The sequence below is a fragment of the Prionailurus viverrinus genome, unplaced genomic scaffold (genome assembly GCF_022837055.1).
Source record: "Prionailurus viverrinus isolate Anna unplaced genomic scaffold, UM_Priviv_1.0 scaffold_35, whole genome shotgun sequence".
NCBI lineage: Eukaryota > Metazoa > Chordata > Mammalia > Carnivora > Felidae > Prionailurus > Prionailurus viverrinus.
Window position 1 is genome coordinate 7,290,251 of NW_025927605.1, and position 16,842 is coordinate 7,307,092.

General features: G+C 52.5%; 1 protein-coding gene across 2 annotated transcripts in view; it reads left to right on the plus strand.

The window, feature by feature from the left end:
• Positions 1 to 16,842, plus strand: part of IGF2BP1 (insulin like growth factor 2 mRNA binding protein 1) — a 41,045-nt gene that overhangs the window by 20,206 nt on the left and 3,997 nt on the right. The window contains exons 3-11 of one of the 2 annotated variants that reach the window (XM_047845812.1): positions 5,865 to 5,913; positions 6,446 to 6,497; positions 9,038 to 9,101; positions 10,665 to 10,946; positions 11,866 to 12,000; positions 13,160 to 13,282; positions 14,582 to 14,717; positions 16,206 to 16,328; positions 16,619 to 16,738. In XM_047845812.1, coding sequence (XP_047701768.1) covers positions 5,865 to 5,913; positions 6,446 to 6,497; positions 9,038 to 9,101; positions 10,665 to 10,946; positions 11,866 to 12,000; positions 13,160 to 13,282; positions 14,582 to 14,717; positions 16,206 to 16,328; positions 16,619 to 16,738 — 1,084 coding nt within the window. The remainder of the gene's footprint in view (positions 1 to 5,864; positions 5,914 to 6,445; positions 6,498 to 9,037; positions 9,102 to 10,664; positions 10,947 to 11,865; positions 12,001 to 13,159; positions 13,283 to 14,581; positions 14,718 to 16,205; positions 16,329 to 16,618; positions 16,739 to 16,842) is intronic. The other variant, XM_047845813.1, reaches the window with a different exon arrangement.

The window sequence follows — 16,842 nt, forward strand, 5'->3', positions numbered from 1 at the left end:
CAGTCGGTTAAGCGTCCGACTTCAGCCAGGTCACGATCTCGAGGCCCGTGAGTTCGAGCCCCACGTCAGGCTCTGGGCTGATGGCTCAGAGCCTGGAGCCTGTTTCTGATTCTGTGTCTCCCTCTCTCTCTGCCCCTCCCCCGTTCATGCTCTGTCTCTCTCTGTCCCAAAAATAAATAAATGTTGAAAAAAAAAATTTAAAAAAAAAAAAAAAAAAAAAAGAAAGCCTTTTCCTACAGGTGGACCGACTTGATCCCTGTCTGGGGAACGCAAGACTCGGTAAAAGGCTAATCCTAATCCTTGTTTCCCAGATGTGAGAAACTGAGGTCCGGGGAGTTGAAGGTTTGACTTGCCCAAGGCCACATAGCCTGTTAGTCAGAAAATCACAGCCAGGGGGAGGCGTAGAGGTGCAGGATCTAATCTGGAAATCCCAGTTTAATCCTGGTTCTCTGCAGAGATGAAAGTCCAGGTTTGACTTTTGATAAGGGGCCCAGAGCTTGACAAGATTTCCAAAACCTGTTGCTGCTTCCCTCCCCCCACCTTCCACTGGTTGACCCCACCCTGGTTTAAAGGAACCCCTCCTAGAGAGGGGTGAGGTCATCTGCTTGACTGAAGATGGCACCTTCCCCTGTGGCTATGGGGGCGGAAAGAAGAATCCAACACTCCCTGGGGCAGTTTTCAGCTTTGCTCCAGGAGACTTGGAGTTCTTCCTTATACCTAGGGTGCATTCTGCCCTGCAGGGAGCCCCCATTCTGTCCTCTGCAGGCTCACAGCAGAGGCTCGCATTCTTTTTTTTTTTTTTTTAATTTTTTTTTTTAACGTTTATTTATTTTTGGGACAGAGAGAGACAGAGCATGAACGGGGGAGGGGCAGAGAGAGAGGGAGACACAGAATCGGAAACAGGCTCCAGGCTCCGAGCCATCAGCCCAGAGCCCGACGCGGGGCTCAAACTCACGGACCGCAAGATCGTGACCTGGCTGAAGTCGGACGCTTAACCGACTGCGCCACCCAGGCGCCCCCAGAGGCTCGCATTCTTGCTAATACAACACCAACTGGAAAACCTCATTTGTTAGATGCATTCATTTAGAACTTGCTGTGACTTTAAAACGGGGTGAGCTATAGGGCGCCTGGGTGGCTCAGTCGGTTAAGTATCCGGCTTTGGCTCAGGTCATGACCTCACGGCTCATGAGTTTGAGTCCCGAGTCGGGCTCTGTGCTGACAGCTTGGAGCCTGGAGCCTGCTTCAGATTCTGTGTCTCCCCCTCTCTCTACTCCTGCCCCGTTCGTGCTCTCTCTCTCTCTGTCTCAAAAATAAATAAACATTAAAAAAAAAAAGCTGGGTGAGCTAGAGTAATTTAAAAAACAATTTTAATGATGGGAAACAAATACAAAAAAGTAGAAAGGATAACGTAATCTCCCGTGTACCCATCACCTTGCTTTAAAAATTACCAACCCATGGGGCGCCTGGGGGGCTCAGTCGGTTAAGCGTCCGCCTCTTCAATTTCAGCTCAGGTCATGATCTCCTGGTTCGTGAGATTGAGCCCCGCATCAGGCCGTGCGCTTGCAACAGAGAGCCTGCTTCTGATTTTCTCTCTTCCCGTCTCTAAGTAAATAAATAAACAAAAAATTACCAACTCCTATCTGATCAGTGTTTTCTTCACCCCCTGATTATTTTGGAGCAAATTCTAGACACCTTATTTTATCTGTAATGGTCTTTTTTTAAAATATGAGAACTTGAGGAATCATTAGTTCTTAATAGTGTAATCAGATATCTAGTCAGTGTTCAATTACGCCATAGAATCACTTCACCCACTCACGGAACTACGCAGCTAGGGAAAGTTACTAAGCTCGAGAAATTACGGGTGGAATGTTCTGATTTATTGGAGAACAGTACCCACTTTAGCCGGGCCCATTGTTGACCGTGTTGTATGAACTCCGAATATTTTTAATTTGTCCCGCGGCCTAACTTTGACTGTATTTTGGCAAAGGCTTTTTTTGTTCCTTTTCTTCCTTCAAAACAGCAGCTCAGGGGACAGTGCACCGAGCCTGGAATCAGACAGGTTTTGAGTTCAAAGCCTGACTCTGTGTGACTTGGCCAAGATACTCAATCAGTCTCCCATTCTTGGGGCCCTGGTCTCTAAAAGGGAGCCATGGACCCCCAGCATCATGGGTCATGGGAGTCTTCTAAGCAAGTGCAGAATCTCAGCTTGGAATCTTTCAAGTATTCCTCAAGTGTTAGGCCCTTCCCTAATTGACCTGTTTTCCTTCCCCGTGTATACTTCTCTGAAAAGGTGAAAAGGATGAGAGCTTCCTTCCCAGGGAGAACTCCCAACCACATCCCTTTCCTGATACCCAACTCCTGTCCTTCCTGAAATTCTTGGTTTGCTGCTTAGCTCCTACTGCCGTTGAATGGGTGCTCTCTCCCTCCGTTCTCTCCTGGAATCTTCCCAGGGCTAGAAAGAAATGGTCACTCGGCTCTGTGGCCTTCCCCTCTCCCCCACCGCCATTAGAGAAATCAATCCCCTGTGGTTGCTCTGTACTGGGAGCTGCCCCAGGGCACGGTCAGGGCAAGCAATGCCTTCAGATCCGGGCAGGCAAAGAGGTCAGAAGCCACAGGGTGTTGGCACCCAGGGAAGCAATTAGGTTGGCGAAACCATTGCCTTCGCTGCCAAGAGCTATCACTCAACAGGTTTGTCAGCTCCTTCGTGGACGGACGGGTGGTTGTTCTTGTACCTCTAGGCATTCTCTGGCCTTTTCTGAACAAGCGATGTTGGGGTTCAGGCCCTCCAGGCTCCGCTCAGACTCTAGAGCCCTGCTGCCTGTAGAGTAAAGGTACCGCGCGACCGTAGTGGGAGCTGATGCTCTAGAATGTGGAGTGGGTCCCTGGGCCGAACTAGAACCCTTTGGTTGTCAAGGGAGGCGGGGGAGTGGGACTATGGGCAGTGGTATTTCCCACGATTTCCTCAGCACGGCAACCTGAATACTTACAACGGTTACCATCACGTTGAGTGCTCATTGTCGGCCCTACCTGGCGGTCTCCTCCCATCCTTGTCTGGACCCCTGTAGGCTCCTGAGGGACCTGGATAGGGATTGAGCACTCCCTCCGAGTCAGGTGCCCCAATTCACATGCCTTGTCTCTTTTAAGCCCTCACAAAAGCTTTATCGGTTTCCACAGGAAGAAACCAAGGTACAGAGCAAGGAAGTACCCTATCAAATGCTCTTAGCTTCTTCCATGGACTCCCAAGCCCTCGGCGCACTGCCCCGGCCCAGCGTGCATCAGGCCTACATAGTTTGGGAGTTACGCGGGGGTCCCGGGAAGGGGGTACTGGGTGTAGTTCCCGACATTGCCCCATGTGCTCTGGGCCTGAAAGAAATTAGGTAGCACCATAAGTAATAGAAACCAGGCCAAGGGCTTAAAAGACAAAGGGCCTTCGTGGCTTCTGTTGTGCTTTTATCAGGGTTGGGGGCTTTGCTGAAAGGAGGTTTGGAGGCCTGAAGGAGCCTGGCATGGTTTCCCAGGATTGGGTGTGTGTGTCCTGGAGGGGTGGGTGAGTCCCTGCCTATTGGGGGTGGGAGGGGGCTGCCAGGAGGTCTTTTCTTTCATTGGTTGTGTGGCCCTGCCCTCCTCCCCTCTCCTTCTCCTGGAACATTCCAGACATTCCAGACTGCCATTGCTTTCAGGATATGGATTAAAATCCCAAACTGAGATTTGATTTCCTCACCTCATCCCCTCCCCAACTCTTCCCTACCCTGAAAAGAAAGCCCCTAAAACTGGGAGTTTGAAGGAGGAGGGGGAGGGTACTTTTGACTTTTGACCTGAGATTACACTAAGGGACCCTCTCGAAAGAGCCATCTTCAAACTGAGCTCCTGTACAGGGGTTGCTTTAAGCCCTTGCAGGTTTGAACTCCCAGGCAGGCCGCCCCCACCTCTTCCATCCAGAAGAGTTTGTTAGGGCCTCCTCCCTCAGCTTGAGTGACTCCTGTCATTGGCATCAGGCTAGATCAGTGTCCTCAGTCTTTGAATGGTGTAACCTCAACCCTCCAAGAGTTGGACTTGCACTGTGAGGGTTCTTGAGTTTTCTCTGCCCATTTGGGCACAAAATGAGTGCTGTATGGGACGTCCCTCGCAGGGGCAGAGACCGTGGGGCTCCCTCTTTTGCCTGTGAACGAAACCGAAGAAGGTGGTCCGGTATGCGATCCACAGAGGACCCACAGAACTGGACTGACTTCTTCTGGTTACTCTTTTTGTCCTGCACAGTCGTCTGACTTTAGGTCGGGTTCACGAACCAATCAACCGAGAAAGCCACACACAGCTTCTCAACACCTATCCTCCTTTGCCCTGAAGTTGTTTCGTCCCGGGGAGAGGTTTCCTTAGTAGTGTATTTCATCAACAAAGACTTTATGTGCTCAGAGCTGCATAGCTAGAAGGGATCTTAGAGACCCTTTGGTTTCCGTTTTGCAGCTGAAGACACTTGAGGTCACAGGGATGGAATCGTGAGTGAGCTGGCTCAGGACAGAGCCAAGAGGGAACCATTTCAGTTAGAGCTCAGCATCCTTTCTCTTGTTCCCATGTGTTTACACTCCCGCCCGCCCCCCCAGCCTGGCAAGAGCCGACGCGGGCCTTGTTAGGAACACTGAGGCCTGAAACTTACTTGGCTTAGTCAGTTGAAGACCCAGTCAGGGTAATTTAAGGGCTAGAACTGGATTTTCTTGCTTCCCAGGCCAGTTTTCCCTCATGCCGTCAGAATTTCCTTGGACCTTGTCCCTGAACTAAGTTTGTGATCCAGGATACATGCAAAGACCAAATGACAGTTGACCGATGAAGATCAAGTCAATTGAAATGTTGTAAGCCCAGGGATTAGGGCATTGATTTGGGTGGTGAGCAGTTAATTGCCCTGGGAGTCAACGTTGAACCTAAAAGCCTTCCTGCAGGTGCCGGGGGCCGGGGGGGGGGGGGGGGGGGGGGGTGGTGGTGGGGGTGGTGGGGGTGGGGAGACTACATTTTTAAGAGGTATTTGAAAGCTGGGAAGGAGAGGGTGTAGTCATTTGGGAAGAGGAGTGGTCGTGATGATGTGTTGTGTGTTAGCCATTCTGGCCGGAGCATTCCAAGATGCCTCTGTTACAACACTTCTGAGTACTTGAAGCTCTTTGCTAAGCTCTAATATTACCTAACAGCACCTTAAACCCTGTGAGTAGGGATTATTCCCCTTATACAAAGAAAGGAAAGTGAGCCTCAAAGAGGTCAAATTTTAAGAACAGTGCTGTTAAAAGTGGAATACAGATTGCAATCCAGACCTGTATAAAAACCACTTGACGACCGCACTATTATCCTGCTGTAATTTGGCTGCACGTATGTCTCCCCTAATAAATGGTGAGCACCTTGAGGCCAGGGACTTTGTTTTGTTTATCGCCGGGTCCCCAGCATCTAGAGCAAAGTCCAGCGCGAAGTAGGCAGCAATTAAATAGGTAGCAGATCAGCGACTGATGTTTTCTGTAGCAGCTTTGTACTCCAAGTGCCTGAAACGTAGTGGGAGGTAAAAGACGCTTACTGGAGAAAAGGATCAGTAACACCTCAGTAGAGGGATAGACACAGCAGACGCGAGTTTTAGGGAATTCCGCGGCCCTGGTGCTTAGGGCATCTGGTTTCAGGTTTCCCATCTGTGGTAGCACTGATAATTTACTCTCTGGAGTGAGGCACCCCTGCACCAATTCTGTATCCCCAAAGGTTATCATTCATGGATTCTCAGACTTCGGTGTTGAACAGAAGGGAGGGAGCTAAAGACTGAGGCAGGGATTAAACACCGCGAGGTCAGAGGCTCCTGAAGCATCCGGAGCCGTCACTAATCCTGTTCCTTCTAATTTCAGGAGTCGGAAAATCCAGATTCGAAATATCCCACCCCAGCTTCGTTGGGAAGTAAGTGATTGGGGGAGACTCAGTGGGTGGGGTAGCGGAGACCGGAAGGGAAGTCCTGGTCAGTCTGAGTTGGTAGAGACGACTGGGGAGGTTCCCTGGTGGCCTGGGGGTAGGCCAGGGCTGCTAGTGCTGAGGAAGGTTGCTTGGATCTCATCCTCAGCCTAGGACTACCAGTGTTAGCCCTTTGGGCTTGGCCCTGTGGTGAGAGGCGTTACGGAGGTGGGTAGGATGTTCCTCGGGCCCCAAACTTAATGATGGCAGAACTTGACTCAGGGACCCTGGCGACCCAAGTCCACTTCCAGAACGGCCCTTAAATGCTTTTTTGTGCTCAAGCACATTTCTGTAAAGATACCCCGAAAGGTCACTGCTAGTGTCGACGCCCCAGAAAGGGTAAGCCGAACCCGTAGTATTCAGTCCCCATCTAAGGCTCGGCCTGTGCCACTGTGCTTTGGGGTGAGGGGTGTCCGGGGCTGGCTTTGTCTCAGTTCCTGGGATGCCCAGAGTAGCCTTCCTCCCTTCTCTGTGCTCCTAGGTGCTGGATAGCCTGCTGGCCCAATATGGTACAGTGGAGAATTGCGAGCAAGGTAAGAATGCAGAGGGGGTGGGTGGCGGGGAAGGAGGGTAGGAGTTGGGGGGGGGGGGATCTTCTTTGCTTCCTTTTCCGTGACCACATCTACCTGGTGTACCGAAAGAAGACAGGCAGACTATGGCTTGGAGGGAGATACACCACACGGGGGCTGTGGGCATGTTCTCCTAGTTTGACTGGGCCGTTTATCTCTGGGACGGGTTTCTCCTGTGAGTGAGCAAGGTGGCTCATTTCCAGCATGGTGTCCCTAGGCCCCATAGGGATCAAGCACAGTAGAATGGGGTCCCGCTGTTTTATTTATTTATTTATTTTTATTTTTATTTTTTTTAACATTTATTTATTTTTGAGACAGAGAGAGACAGAGCATGAACAGGGGAGGGGCAGAGAGAGAGGGAGACACAGAATCGGAAACAGGCTCCAGGCTCTGAGCCATCAGCCCGACGCAGGGCTCGAACTCACGGACCGTGAGATCGTGACCTGGCTGAAGTCGGACGCTTAACCGACTGCGCCACCCAGGCACCCCTGGGGTCCCGCTGTTTTAAAAGCCGTAGTTTAAGAATGGAAATTGGGCGCTCGGCCTGAGTATGTCTGCAGCCTTTTTTTTTACTTTAAAAGCTTCGTGATTCTTTGTTTGGCTGGACTCGTCCGTCAACTGATGGTCTCTTTTTAGAAGCTCTGATTGTCAGGTGCACATCTTGGGTCAATAATAATAATTACAAAAAAAAAAAAAAGCCGAAGATTTATTCCTTGGCACATAGTGATGGGGAGGCATAGTCTTTCAAGAGTGGGCCCACAGCAGAAATAATAAGAAAGCGGTCTAGGTCAGAGCACATTTGGCTACGATTTCTGAGGATTCTCCATTGTTTAAGATTATAAATAAGTTTCAGAAGAAAGGAGCTAAAATGTGGAGTGATTTTGGTTGGGCATACGATGGTAGAGCTTGGCCAATAGAAAAGCTTGTACTATTTGAGTTTGTAGTTCTTCAAGGAATGTGCATCATCAGCTCGTGAAGATTTAAAATTTCCTCTCAAGTCTCCATGGAAAGGTACGAGCTAGAAATCACTCTAGATGGAAATATGTGCCTGTACCAAGGTCAAGGCCCATCAAACAGGATCTCCTGCTCTGATCCTGTAGCTTGCCCTTTCATCATAAATATTTGCCAAGACACGACCGGGCACACTGATAACCATTGCCCGGTACTGCTCATGCGTTAGACTAATGACGGAGTTATTCCTGGACAAACGGCAAGACGGAGCCCTGGCTTGGGAGCACATCGGGAGCCTCACCGGGCAGCCCGGCAGGAGCCCACATGAGTTTAAATCTGTGTGGGGCTCACCAGGGAGCGATGGCACGAGGAACTGTATCAGGAGGGGACGCCTGCTACCTGGAGGAGAGAAGAGAGTGGGAAATGTTTGGTTTTGCTGGACAGCAGAGTCTTCGAGTGTCAATTTTCCTTTCTGCCCACCGCATTTAAGATCGTTACTCCTCACCACCGCTTCCTTTACCCTGGTTTACGTTTCTCCATGGCCTTGATCGATCTGTGATGCTCCCGTAGAATTTGCTTATTGTGCTTACTGATGTCTGTGCCAGCTGGAACGTAAGCTCTGGGAAGGCAGAACTTTCGTTGGTTTCGTTCATGACTGTGTGTCAGTTTAACTGGAAAGATGATGATTCTTGGAGAATCTCCCTCACCACTGTGGTGGGAGAGCTCTGTGGAGGAAGGCCAGAGGGGTTAAAGAGTGGTCTGCCCTAAGGATTTGTGGCCCACTGACTCACCCTCAGCATGGTTGGGAGAGAGGCGTGGTTTTTGTCAAGTGTCCTCCACCCCAGGGCTGAGCAGGCCCAGGAGACCCCAAATCAAAAGACAGTGGTGCACGAGACAGGTTGATTTTATTCATTTAAAATGAGAAGTATGTCCCCAGATCGCCTGGAATTCTAACGTCCAGCCCAGTCTCCCGTAGGAAAGAGTATATGGTAATCAAATGAAGACCAAGGGGTTTCATGATGAGAGCCTAGGACGTTGATGGGATTAATGGCATGTGCCATGAAGTCATGATAGAGTGCATGTGCGTTTCCCCTGTCAAGATCTTTGGAATGCCCCGTCAGGACATTGGCTTGCCAATCTCTGTGTGTGTGGAGTTTTAACTAGTTTAACTTCCCGAGAATAAATTTGTATCCCAAGCCAGGTGTGTGTGTGTGTGTGTGTGTGTGTGTGTGTGTGTGTGTGTGTTTTCCTGCCGCCTAACTGCTGATATGTTGATCACACCCTTTTATTGCCCAGATTCTGAGGGGCTGGGTAGGGACAATCAAAGGAAGACACAGAAAGGAAAATGCAAAACAGGTTAATTTCAATTTTCCAGTTCTGGTGAGAGGGGCCTAAATTAGGGGAAGTATTTTGCCTTGTCATTCAGCTCTTTCCTTCTCATAACGCATGTAACTTCTCATAACCTGGAAAGATGAGCTTTTAACACTTGGGGTTCATCGGTGGCATCTCCAGATCTCACGGCTCTAACCTTGGCCTCTGTTTTGCTCCCCCAGTGAACACCGAGAGTGAGACGGCAGTGGTGAATGTCACCTATTCCAACCGGGAACAGACCAGGCAGTGAGTGGGCCGGAAAGTGGGGCAGGGAGGGTCTTTTGTGGGGTATTGGGAGCCAGGTACCCCTGCTTCCACAGGCTTGGGGGCCTGGCCGGCGGGAGTTACTCCTTCGGTTCGGTTATGGTGATAGCCAATCCCAGACTCTTGTCTGTTGGTTCAGGGATCTCAGAGGTACAGAAACCCAGAAACTCAGGGATCGATAGCAAACACATGGAAGGGAACGGACCCAAAGACCTCCCAGGAAAGGTATACCCTGGAAGTGCAGAGGGCCTTTGCTGTGTTGATGGCTCCATCTAGTGGTAGTCGGGAGGGACTGCGAGCTCTACAAAGGGGATTTGTTCATCTTCTGATGTGGCGGGGGCAGACATTTTATTGCGGCGATGCCATGAGCCCAGTTTATGCCTTTTGCAGGATCCTTTTTGTCCCGTCACACCCACGATTTCTAGCTCCTTAAGCCCTTGGGCTGAGCAGTTACACTTCTCACCCACTGGTGCTGACAGAGTTTGTACATTTTGTGCGTGTACTCATTTATATCCGACCCGTTTGCTTTTGGTGGCTTTCTTGTTCCTGCGGCAGGCCACCTTTATCTTTTCGGTGCCCTGCAACCTAGTGTTAACGTCGTAAAGTCCCACTACTTCCTCAAATAACCACTGTCTTTTCTTCTTTATTTATTTTTTATAAAAGTGTATTTATTTTTATGTAATCTCTACACCCAACGCGGGGCTTGCATTCACGACCCTGAGATCAAGAGTCGCATGCTTTTCCAGCTGAGCCAGCCAGGCGCTCCTAAATATTTTTCAAAGTAATCTCTCCTCCCAGCGAGGGGCTTGAACTCACGACCTCAAGATCAAGCGTTAGCACACTCTGGCGACTGAGCCAGCCAGGCGTCCTGCCCCCATTGGGCTCAGACGGCTCAGAATTTTCTGGAAGTCCCTACTGCCCCTTGTGGCCAGTGTATGGTCCTTAGCCTGGCTTTGAACGTCACGGCAACACTCTCCTCTGGCTGTTGTTGCCTTGTTGATATTTCTAACCTGCATCAGCCAGTGTGGGACTGGATGGAGCACGTCTTCCTGCACAGGGGTGAAGAACACCCCAGGTTGGCAGACATTTCCAGATACACTTAAACTCCTGCTTCCAAGTGGTAAGCAGGGCGCTGTGGCTCTCTCTCTTTTTTTTTTTTTTTCGTACGGTTTCATCAAACATGGGAGGTGCCAGACTCAGCAGGTGCAAAAACAAGCCTCTTGTGTCATCCTCTTTTTATCTGTTAACATTTATTCACCATCACGACCTGCGATTCTCACGTGAGTCTTATGATTGAAATTATTATGTGGCTGAAATTCATGAGCCCGATGGAAACCACCGACGTAGGTTTCCCTTCGATGTCATCAGCCATCTAGACTGGAAAGTTCTCTGAGGTGGAGGTTGGAAGGGGGAGGGGGGGCACGTGGTCATCTCCCTGGCTTTTAGCGGGTTCCAGTTTGGAACCCAGCGTGCTTTACACGTGGAGGGCATTTGCTGTGACTGGCATGGATTGGTGTGACTGGTAGATTCTCCCTCTGTCCCCAGAGCCATCATGAAGCTGAATGGCCACCAGCTGGAGAACCACGCCTTAAAGGTCTCCTACATTCCCGACGAGCAGATAGCACAGGGTCCTGAGAACGGGCGCCGAGGAGGCTTTGGCTCTCGGGGTCAGCCCCGCCAGGGCTCCCCTGTGGCGGCGGGGGCCCCGGCCAAGCAGCAGCAAGTGGACATACCCCTGCGGCTCCTGGTGCCCACCCAGTATGTGGGTGCCATCATTGGCAAGGAGGGGGCCACCATCCGAAACATCACGAAACAGACCCAGTCCAAGTGAGTCTTGGCTGCTGGGAGATGGAGATCGGGTGCCTCCGGGAAGCACACCGAGGAGCCTCAGTATTGACCTCTTAGGAAATGTCGCCTGGAACGCGTTCCCTTTTCTCTGTGTTCGTTCGGGAGTCGCTGCTTCCAGTCACGGCCTCCTAGGAAGGCAGGGGCCGGTAGGGGTGGGGGGGGGGGGTGTTGAAAAGGCCTGGGGCGGGCCATTTGGTGGCAGCGGCTGGGCCGCACAGACCTTAGAGGGGTTCTGTGATTTCTTGTAGGAAAGTCTCATCGGGCAAACCTAGTCTTTGTGAGTCAGCCCCTCCTTGGTGTTCTGTGGTTTCAGTACTGCCTGTTGGTGGCCGGAGGGCTGGGCAGCCTGGCCAAAGTTGGCCCTCAGTAACAGGTCATGATCCTGCCCCATCGCCCATCCACCGAGGCTGCTCCTCTAATCCCTTTTTAAAATTTTTTTTTTCCAGTCGCGTATAGTTGACCCCTCTTCTCTAATCTTTATGGCTGATCAGCGTACTCTGGAAAAGAACGGGTCACGTCGTGTCCTTATCGCGAAGGCATCCTTTAGTATTTACTTTTAATTTGGGACAGCGCGCCTTCCCTTTATAGTTGTACGCGGGGCGGGATCCAGAATTTAAGGGAGAAGTGCAGCTTTCGAGCCGTGGGCTGACGTCCGCCAACCCCGTGTTCCCACCCCAGACGCCACCGTTGTCCCTCCCCACCTCCTGGTTGAGACACAATCCGGAGCGGCAGGCTGGCCGGGTTTCCCTGGCCCTTTCTCTGCCCCTCCCATTCTTCACTTGGACGTGTTCCAAGGGCCCCTTCTGTACCTTCGGTTGAGGAAAGGTGGCCGGGAGTGGGAAGACGACCCCGGCTTTCACCAGGGACGCCTAACCGTCTTTGACCTTGTGGTCCTCAGGATCGACGTGCACAGGAAGGAGAACGCAGGCGCTGCGGAGAAGGCCATCAGTGTCCACTCAACCCCCGAGGGCTGCTCCTCTGCGTGTAAGATGATCTTGGAGATTATGCATAAGGAAGCGAAGGACACCAAAACGTAAGGCTTTCGCCCGTCGTGTCTTGTAACGGGAGGATTGCCACTTCCCCCACCCCAACTACGAACTGTTAGCAAGAATGGCGATAAATGAGACGTAAACTGGGAAACGAGGTTCTCTTTCCACAAGGAACACCCTGTACGTATCCTCTTAGCGATCCCGTGAACTCACGGGTGTTTGTACATCGACGTGCTGTGCACAGGTGTATGTGTGCACACGTACGTTGTAGCACAAATAGGGTCCTGATGAACGCGTTCTACAGTTGGCTGTTGCACTTAACGTGGATCAGTAATCCTAGACCCACCTCATTTTTTTTTTTTCTTTTTTAATTGCCTGGAATTCGGTAGTCCGCGATGACCCCGGTATACGGTTGGATGAGTTTAACAGGCATACACCTGCGAAGCCATCGCCCCACTTCTGTAACGAGCATAGCCATCGCTCTGGTTGTCCTTCTTCCCCTTGGCAGCCCAGCCCCGCTCCCACATTTCCGTAGCCCTCAGCAGCCACCGCTGTGCTGGTTCTCGGCATCTTTTATTTATTTATTTATTTATTTATTTATTTATTTATTAAAAAAAATTTTTTTTCCAATGTTTGTTTATTTTTGGGACAGAGAGAGACAGAGCATGAGCGGGGGAGGGGCAGAGAGAGCGGGAGACACAGAATCGGAAGCAGGCTCCAGGCTCTGAGCCATCAGCCCAGAGCCCGACGCGGGGCTCGAACTCCCGGACCGCGAGATCGTGACCTGGCCGAAGTCGGACGCTTCACCGACTGCGCCACCCAGGCTCCCCAACGGCATCTTTTAAAATGTAACTCTGGGGCGCCTGGGTGGCGCAGTCGGTGAAGCGTCCGACTTCAGCCGGGTCACGATCTCGAGGTCCGGGAGTTCGAGCCCCGCGTCGGGCTCTGGGCTGATGGCTCGGAGCCTGGAGCCTGTTTCTGATTCTGTGTCTCCCTCTCTCTGCCCCTCCCCCGCTCATGCTCTGTCTCTCTCTGTCCCCAAAAAAATAAATAAAGGTTGAAAAAAAATAAAAAAAATAAAAAAATAAAATGTAACTCTGTCACGTGCTTTGGCCTGGAAACCCCACGTCTGTGGGGGCAGGATGCTCGAGTCTGAGCGTGGCCTGCCATTTAAGGAACTCTTACTCCTCACTTCTTCCCAAGGGCCGACGAGGTTCCCCTGAAGATCCTGGCCCATAATAACTTTGTGGGGCGGCTTATTGGCAAGGAAGGGCGCAACCTGAAGAAAGTGGAGCAGGACACCGAGACGAAAATCACCATCTCTTCGTAAGGCTCTCATTTGCCTCTTTATTTATCAAAGGACTTTTAGAGCACGAGCAGGGGAGAGGGGCAGAGATTTTTGTTTGAAATTGTTTAATGTTTTTTTTTTTTCCCTTTGAGAAAGACAGAGCATGGGCGGGGGAGGGGCAGAGAGAGACAGAGAGAGAGGGAGACACAGAATCCAAAGCAGGCTCTGGGCTCTGAGGCATCAGCACAGAGCCGGACGCGGGGCTCGAATCCACGAACCGCGAGTTCGTGACCTGAGCCAAAGCCGGACGCTTACCTGACTGAGTCACTCAGGCGCCCCGAGAGTATTTTTTAATAATGTTTATCTGTTTTTGAAAGAGAGACCGAGCAGGTGAGGGGCAGAGAGAGAGAGAGAGAGAGAGAGAGAATCCCAAGTGGGCTCTGTGCTGTCAGCACAGAGGGCTTGAACTCACGAACCGTGAGATCACGGCCTGAGCCGAGATCAAGAGTCGGACACTTAAACCAACTGAGCGACGCAGGCGCCCTGAGGGAGAATCTTAAGTGGCCGGATGTGGGGCTGAGCCCCAGTCACAGAGTCGGACGATCAACTGACCGAGCTTCCCAGGCGCCTCTTTATGAGTGGGATGCCCCAGGGGCTCAGGGTCAGCAGTATTTCATTATTGAGCCTCAGTACTTGGCCCCTCAAGTTGGATGCGGTTTCTGCCTATTGAAGGGTAGTCAGCAAAGTGGCAGAGAGCATTTCTCTCCGTGAGGGCTGGTGGTGTGGGAGTGCCTCCCTTCAGCCCTCCGGCCTGCGTCTCAGAGAGCCTGCGGCCAGGAGCCAGGGCCTCGGGGTTTCAGACCTACCTGCCAGGCTGAGAAGGGGCCGGACCTAGGTCCTATTCTGAACGGGGACGGAGCGCGTGCTCTCCCTGTGCAGTGGCCTTGCCTCTCCGGCAAGAAACAAGGCCAAGCAGCTCGATTAGGTGGGTCTTTGGTGAGCGCTGTGCCTTGTGGACTTGCTCTGCTCCGGAAGCACAGGAAGTGGATTGCCTTGGACCACGGGGGAACGTTCCGGTCCTGAGCATCTTCCTTTCCTGGTTTTACCAGTGGTGAAAACCTGTCTGAGTGGACTCCTTGCAAATGGAGGGGTGTTTTCCTCTCCCTGGCACTGTGCCCCCGGCCTGGGTTCCAGACCGAACGCCGGAGACCAGGAGCTACTTGCCAAAAGTGAAACAGCCTGCAGACACGGTTTCTGTGGCTAGTTACGAGCCGGGGTCCGCTCCTGGCCCCGGCCGGTCAGTGTGGAAGGGTGACTCAGCTCTGCTCTCCCACCAGGCTGCAGGACCTCACCCTCTACAACCCCGAGAGGACCATCACCGTGAAAGGGGCCATTGAGAACTGCTGCAGGGCCGAGCAGGAGATCATGAAGAAAGTTCGGGAGGCCTACGAGAACGACGTGGCTGCCATGAGTGTGAGTGCCTCGTGCCCCTGCTGACCGCTCTCCGAGCGTGCGCCACGGCAGAAGGGGGTCTCCATGTGGGGTGGGGAGGCCACGTGCTTTTGGACCTCCATTCCTCAGAGTCTTTTAAGTGTAATTAATTGAGATTCTTTATCGGATTCCTGGGGCGGGTCTCCTCTTGGGCTTCAAGGTCCGTGATCTTCCTGTACAATTGGTGTCGGCGTGTAGTTCGGTGAGGAGAAGGGTCTGTTATTTTAATCTGATCAAAAAAAATTTTTCTAGTATTTATTTTTGAGAGAGAGAGGGGAACAGAGCGCGAGAGGGGGGGGAGGGGCAGCGAGAGAGAGGGAGTCACAGAATCCGAAGCAGGCTCCAGGCTCCGAGCTGTCGGCACAGCCCAGTGTGGGGCTCGAACCCACGGACTACAAGATGATGACCTGAGCCGAAGTCGGATGCTCAACCGACTGAGCCACCCAGGTGCCCTAAATTTTTTTCTTAAGTTTATTTATTTATTTTGAGAGAGACAGAGACCGTGTGAGTGGGAGAGGGATAGAGAAGGAGACAGAGAATCCCAAATAGGCTCCGTGCTGTTAGCGCAGAGCCCATCGTCTGATTTTTATCGTATTTTTAAATTTTATTTTATTTATGATGAACAGGCTGTAAATTTTTTTTTTTTTAACGTTTATTTATTTTTGAGACAGAGAGAGACAGAGCATGAACGGGGGAGGGTCAGAGAGAAGGAGACACAGAATCCGAAACAGGCTCCAGGCTCTGAGCTGTCAGCACAGAGCCCGACGCGGGGCTCGAACTCACGGACCGTGAGATCATGACCTGAGCCAAAGTAGGACGTCCAATCGACTGAGCCACCCAGGCGCCCCTGTAAATTTTGTTTTAACGTTTATTTATCTTTGAGAGACAGAGAGGGACAGAGCACCAGTGGGGGATGGGCACAGAGAGAGGGAGACACAGCATCTGAAGTAGGCTCCAGGCTCTGGGCTTGAAACCACAAACTGTGAGATCTTGACCTGAGCCGAAGTCGGACACTTAACGGACTGAGCCACCCAGGCACCCCGCCCTTCCCCCACCCCCCATCTGATTTTTAAAGGGGAGGGAGGATGGTGGGTACGGGAAGAAAGGGGAGTCCTGGAAGTTAATGGACATCTGTCCTCGCTGTGCCTTCTCATAGGAATGTTCCAGTGCAGGGTTCAGTGGAGTAAACCACCAGAGATGGGGGGGACGACATCTGAGGCTCTGTTGGACCCTTCTGGGGGGGTGGGGGGTGGCCGGTTCTTAGTCCAGGGATAATGTACCACGGCTCACAAGTCCACGCTCTATGTGTACGCGAGCGTGTGTGAGAACCACAAGGACACACCGGTTTTGTGCAGGTACAGCACCCAGCGCTCCTGTGTTGGCCGCCCCCCCCCCCCTTTCCCTGCCTCTGGGCTCAGCCAGGCCCCTGCAGGGTGAGCTGACCTCTTCCTCCTCACCTTCCTTCCCCAGCTGCAGTCACACCTCATCCCCGGCCTGAACTTGGCGGCTGTGGGTCTTTTTCCAGCCTCGTCCAGTGCGGTCCCGCCACCGCCTAGCAGCGTCACTGGAGCGGCTCCATACAGCTCCTTTATGGTAGGTGCAAGATCTCACCCCAGGGGACCCCGGGCCCTTCCGTGGCCTCCCTTCGGGCCCAACCCCCCGTGGGGGCCCGATGCTTGGGGATGCATCTGCAGGGAGAGGGAAGGAGGAAGGTCTCGGATGCCTCCTCATGCGCACTCCCGGCCGCTGGTGCCCCGCTGTGTGGAGGGCGCAGCCCCTGTTGGCCGCCCGCTGCCTGCACCCTTCTGCCTCGAGGACGCGCGCCCCGGGTGCGGGAGGGCTGCACCCCTCGCCCGTGCTAACGGCACCCCCTATCTTGGCAGCAGGCTCCGGAGCAGGAAATGGTGCAGGTGTTCATTCCCGCGCAGGCCGTGGGCGCCATCATCGGGAAGAAGGGACAGCACATCAAACAGCTCTCCCGCTTCGCCAGCGCCTCCATCAAGGTGACCTGCTCTGCCTGCCTCCGGGTCCCTCGAGGAGGGGAGCGCTCTCTGGCTGCCGCGGGCTCAGACCTCTGTTTCCCCACGCCCCGGGCGGCCTGCCCTGG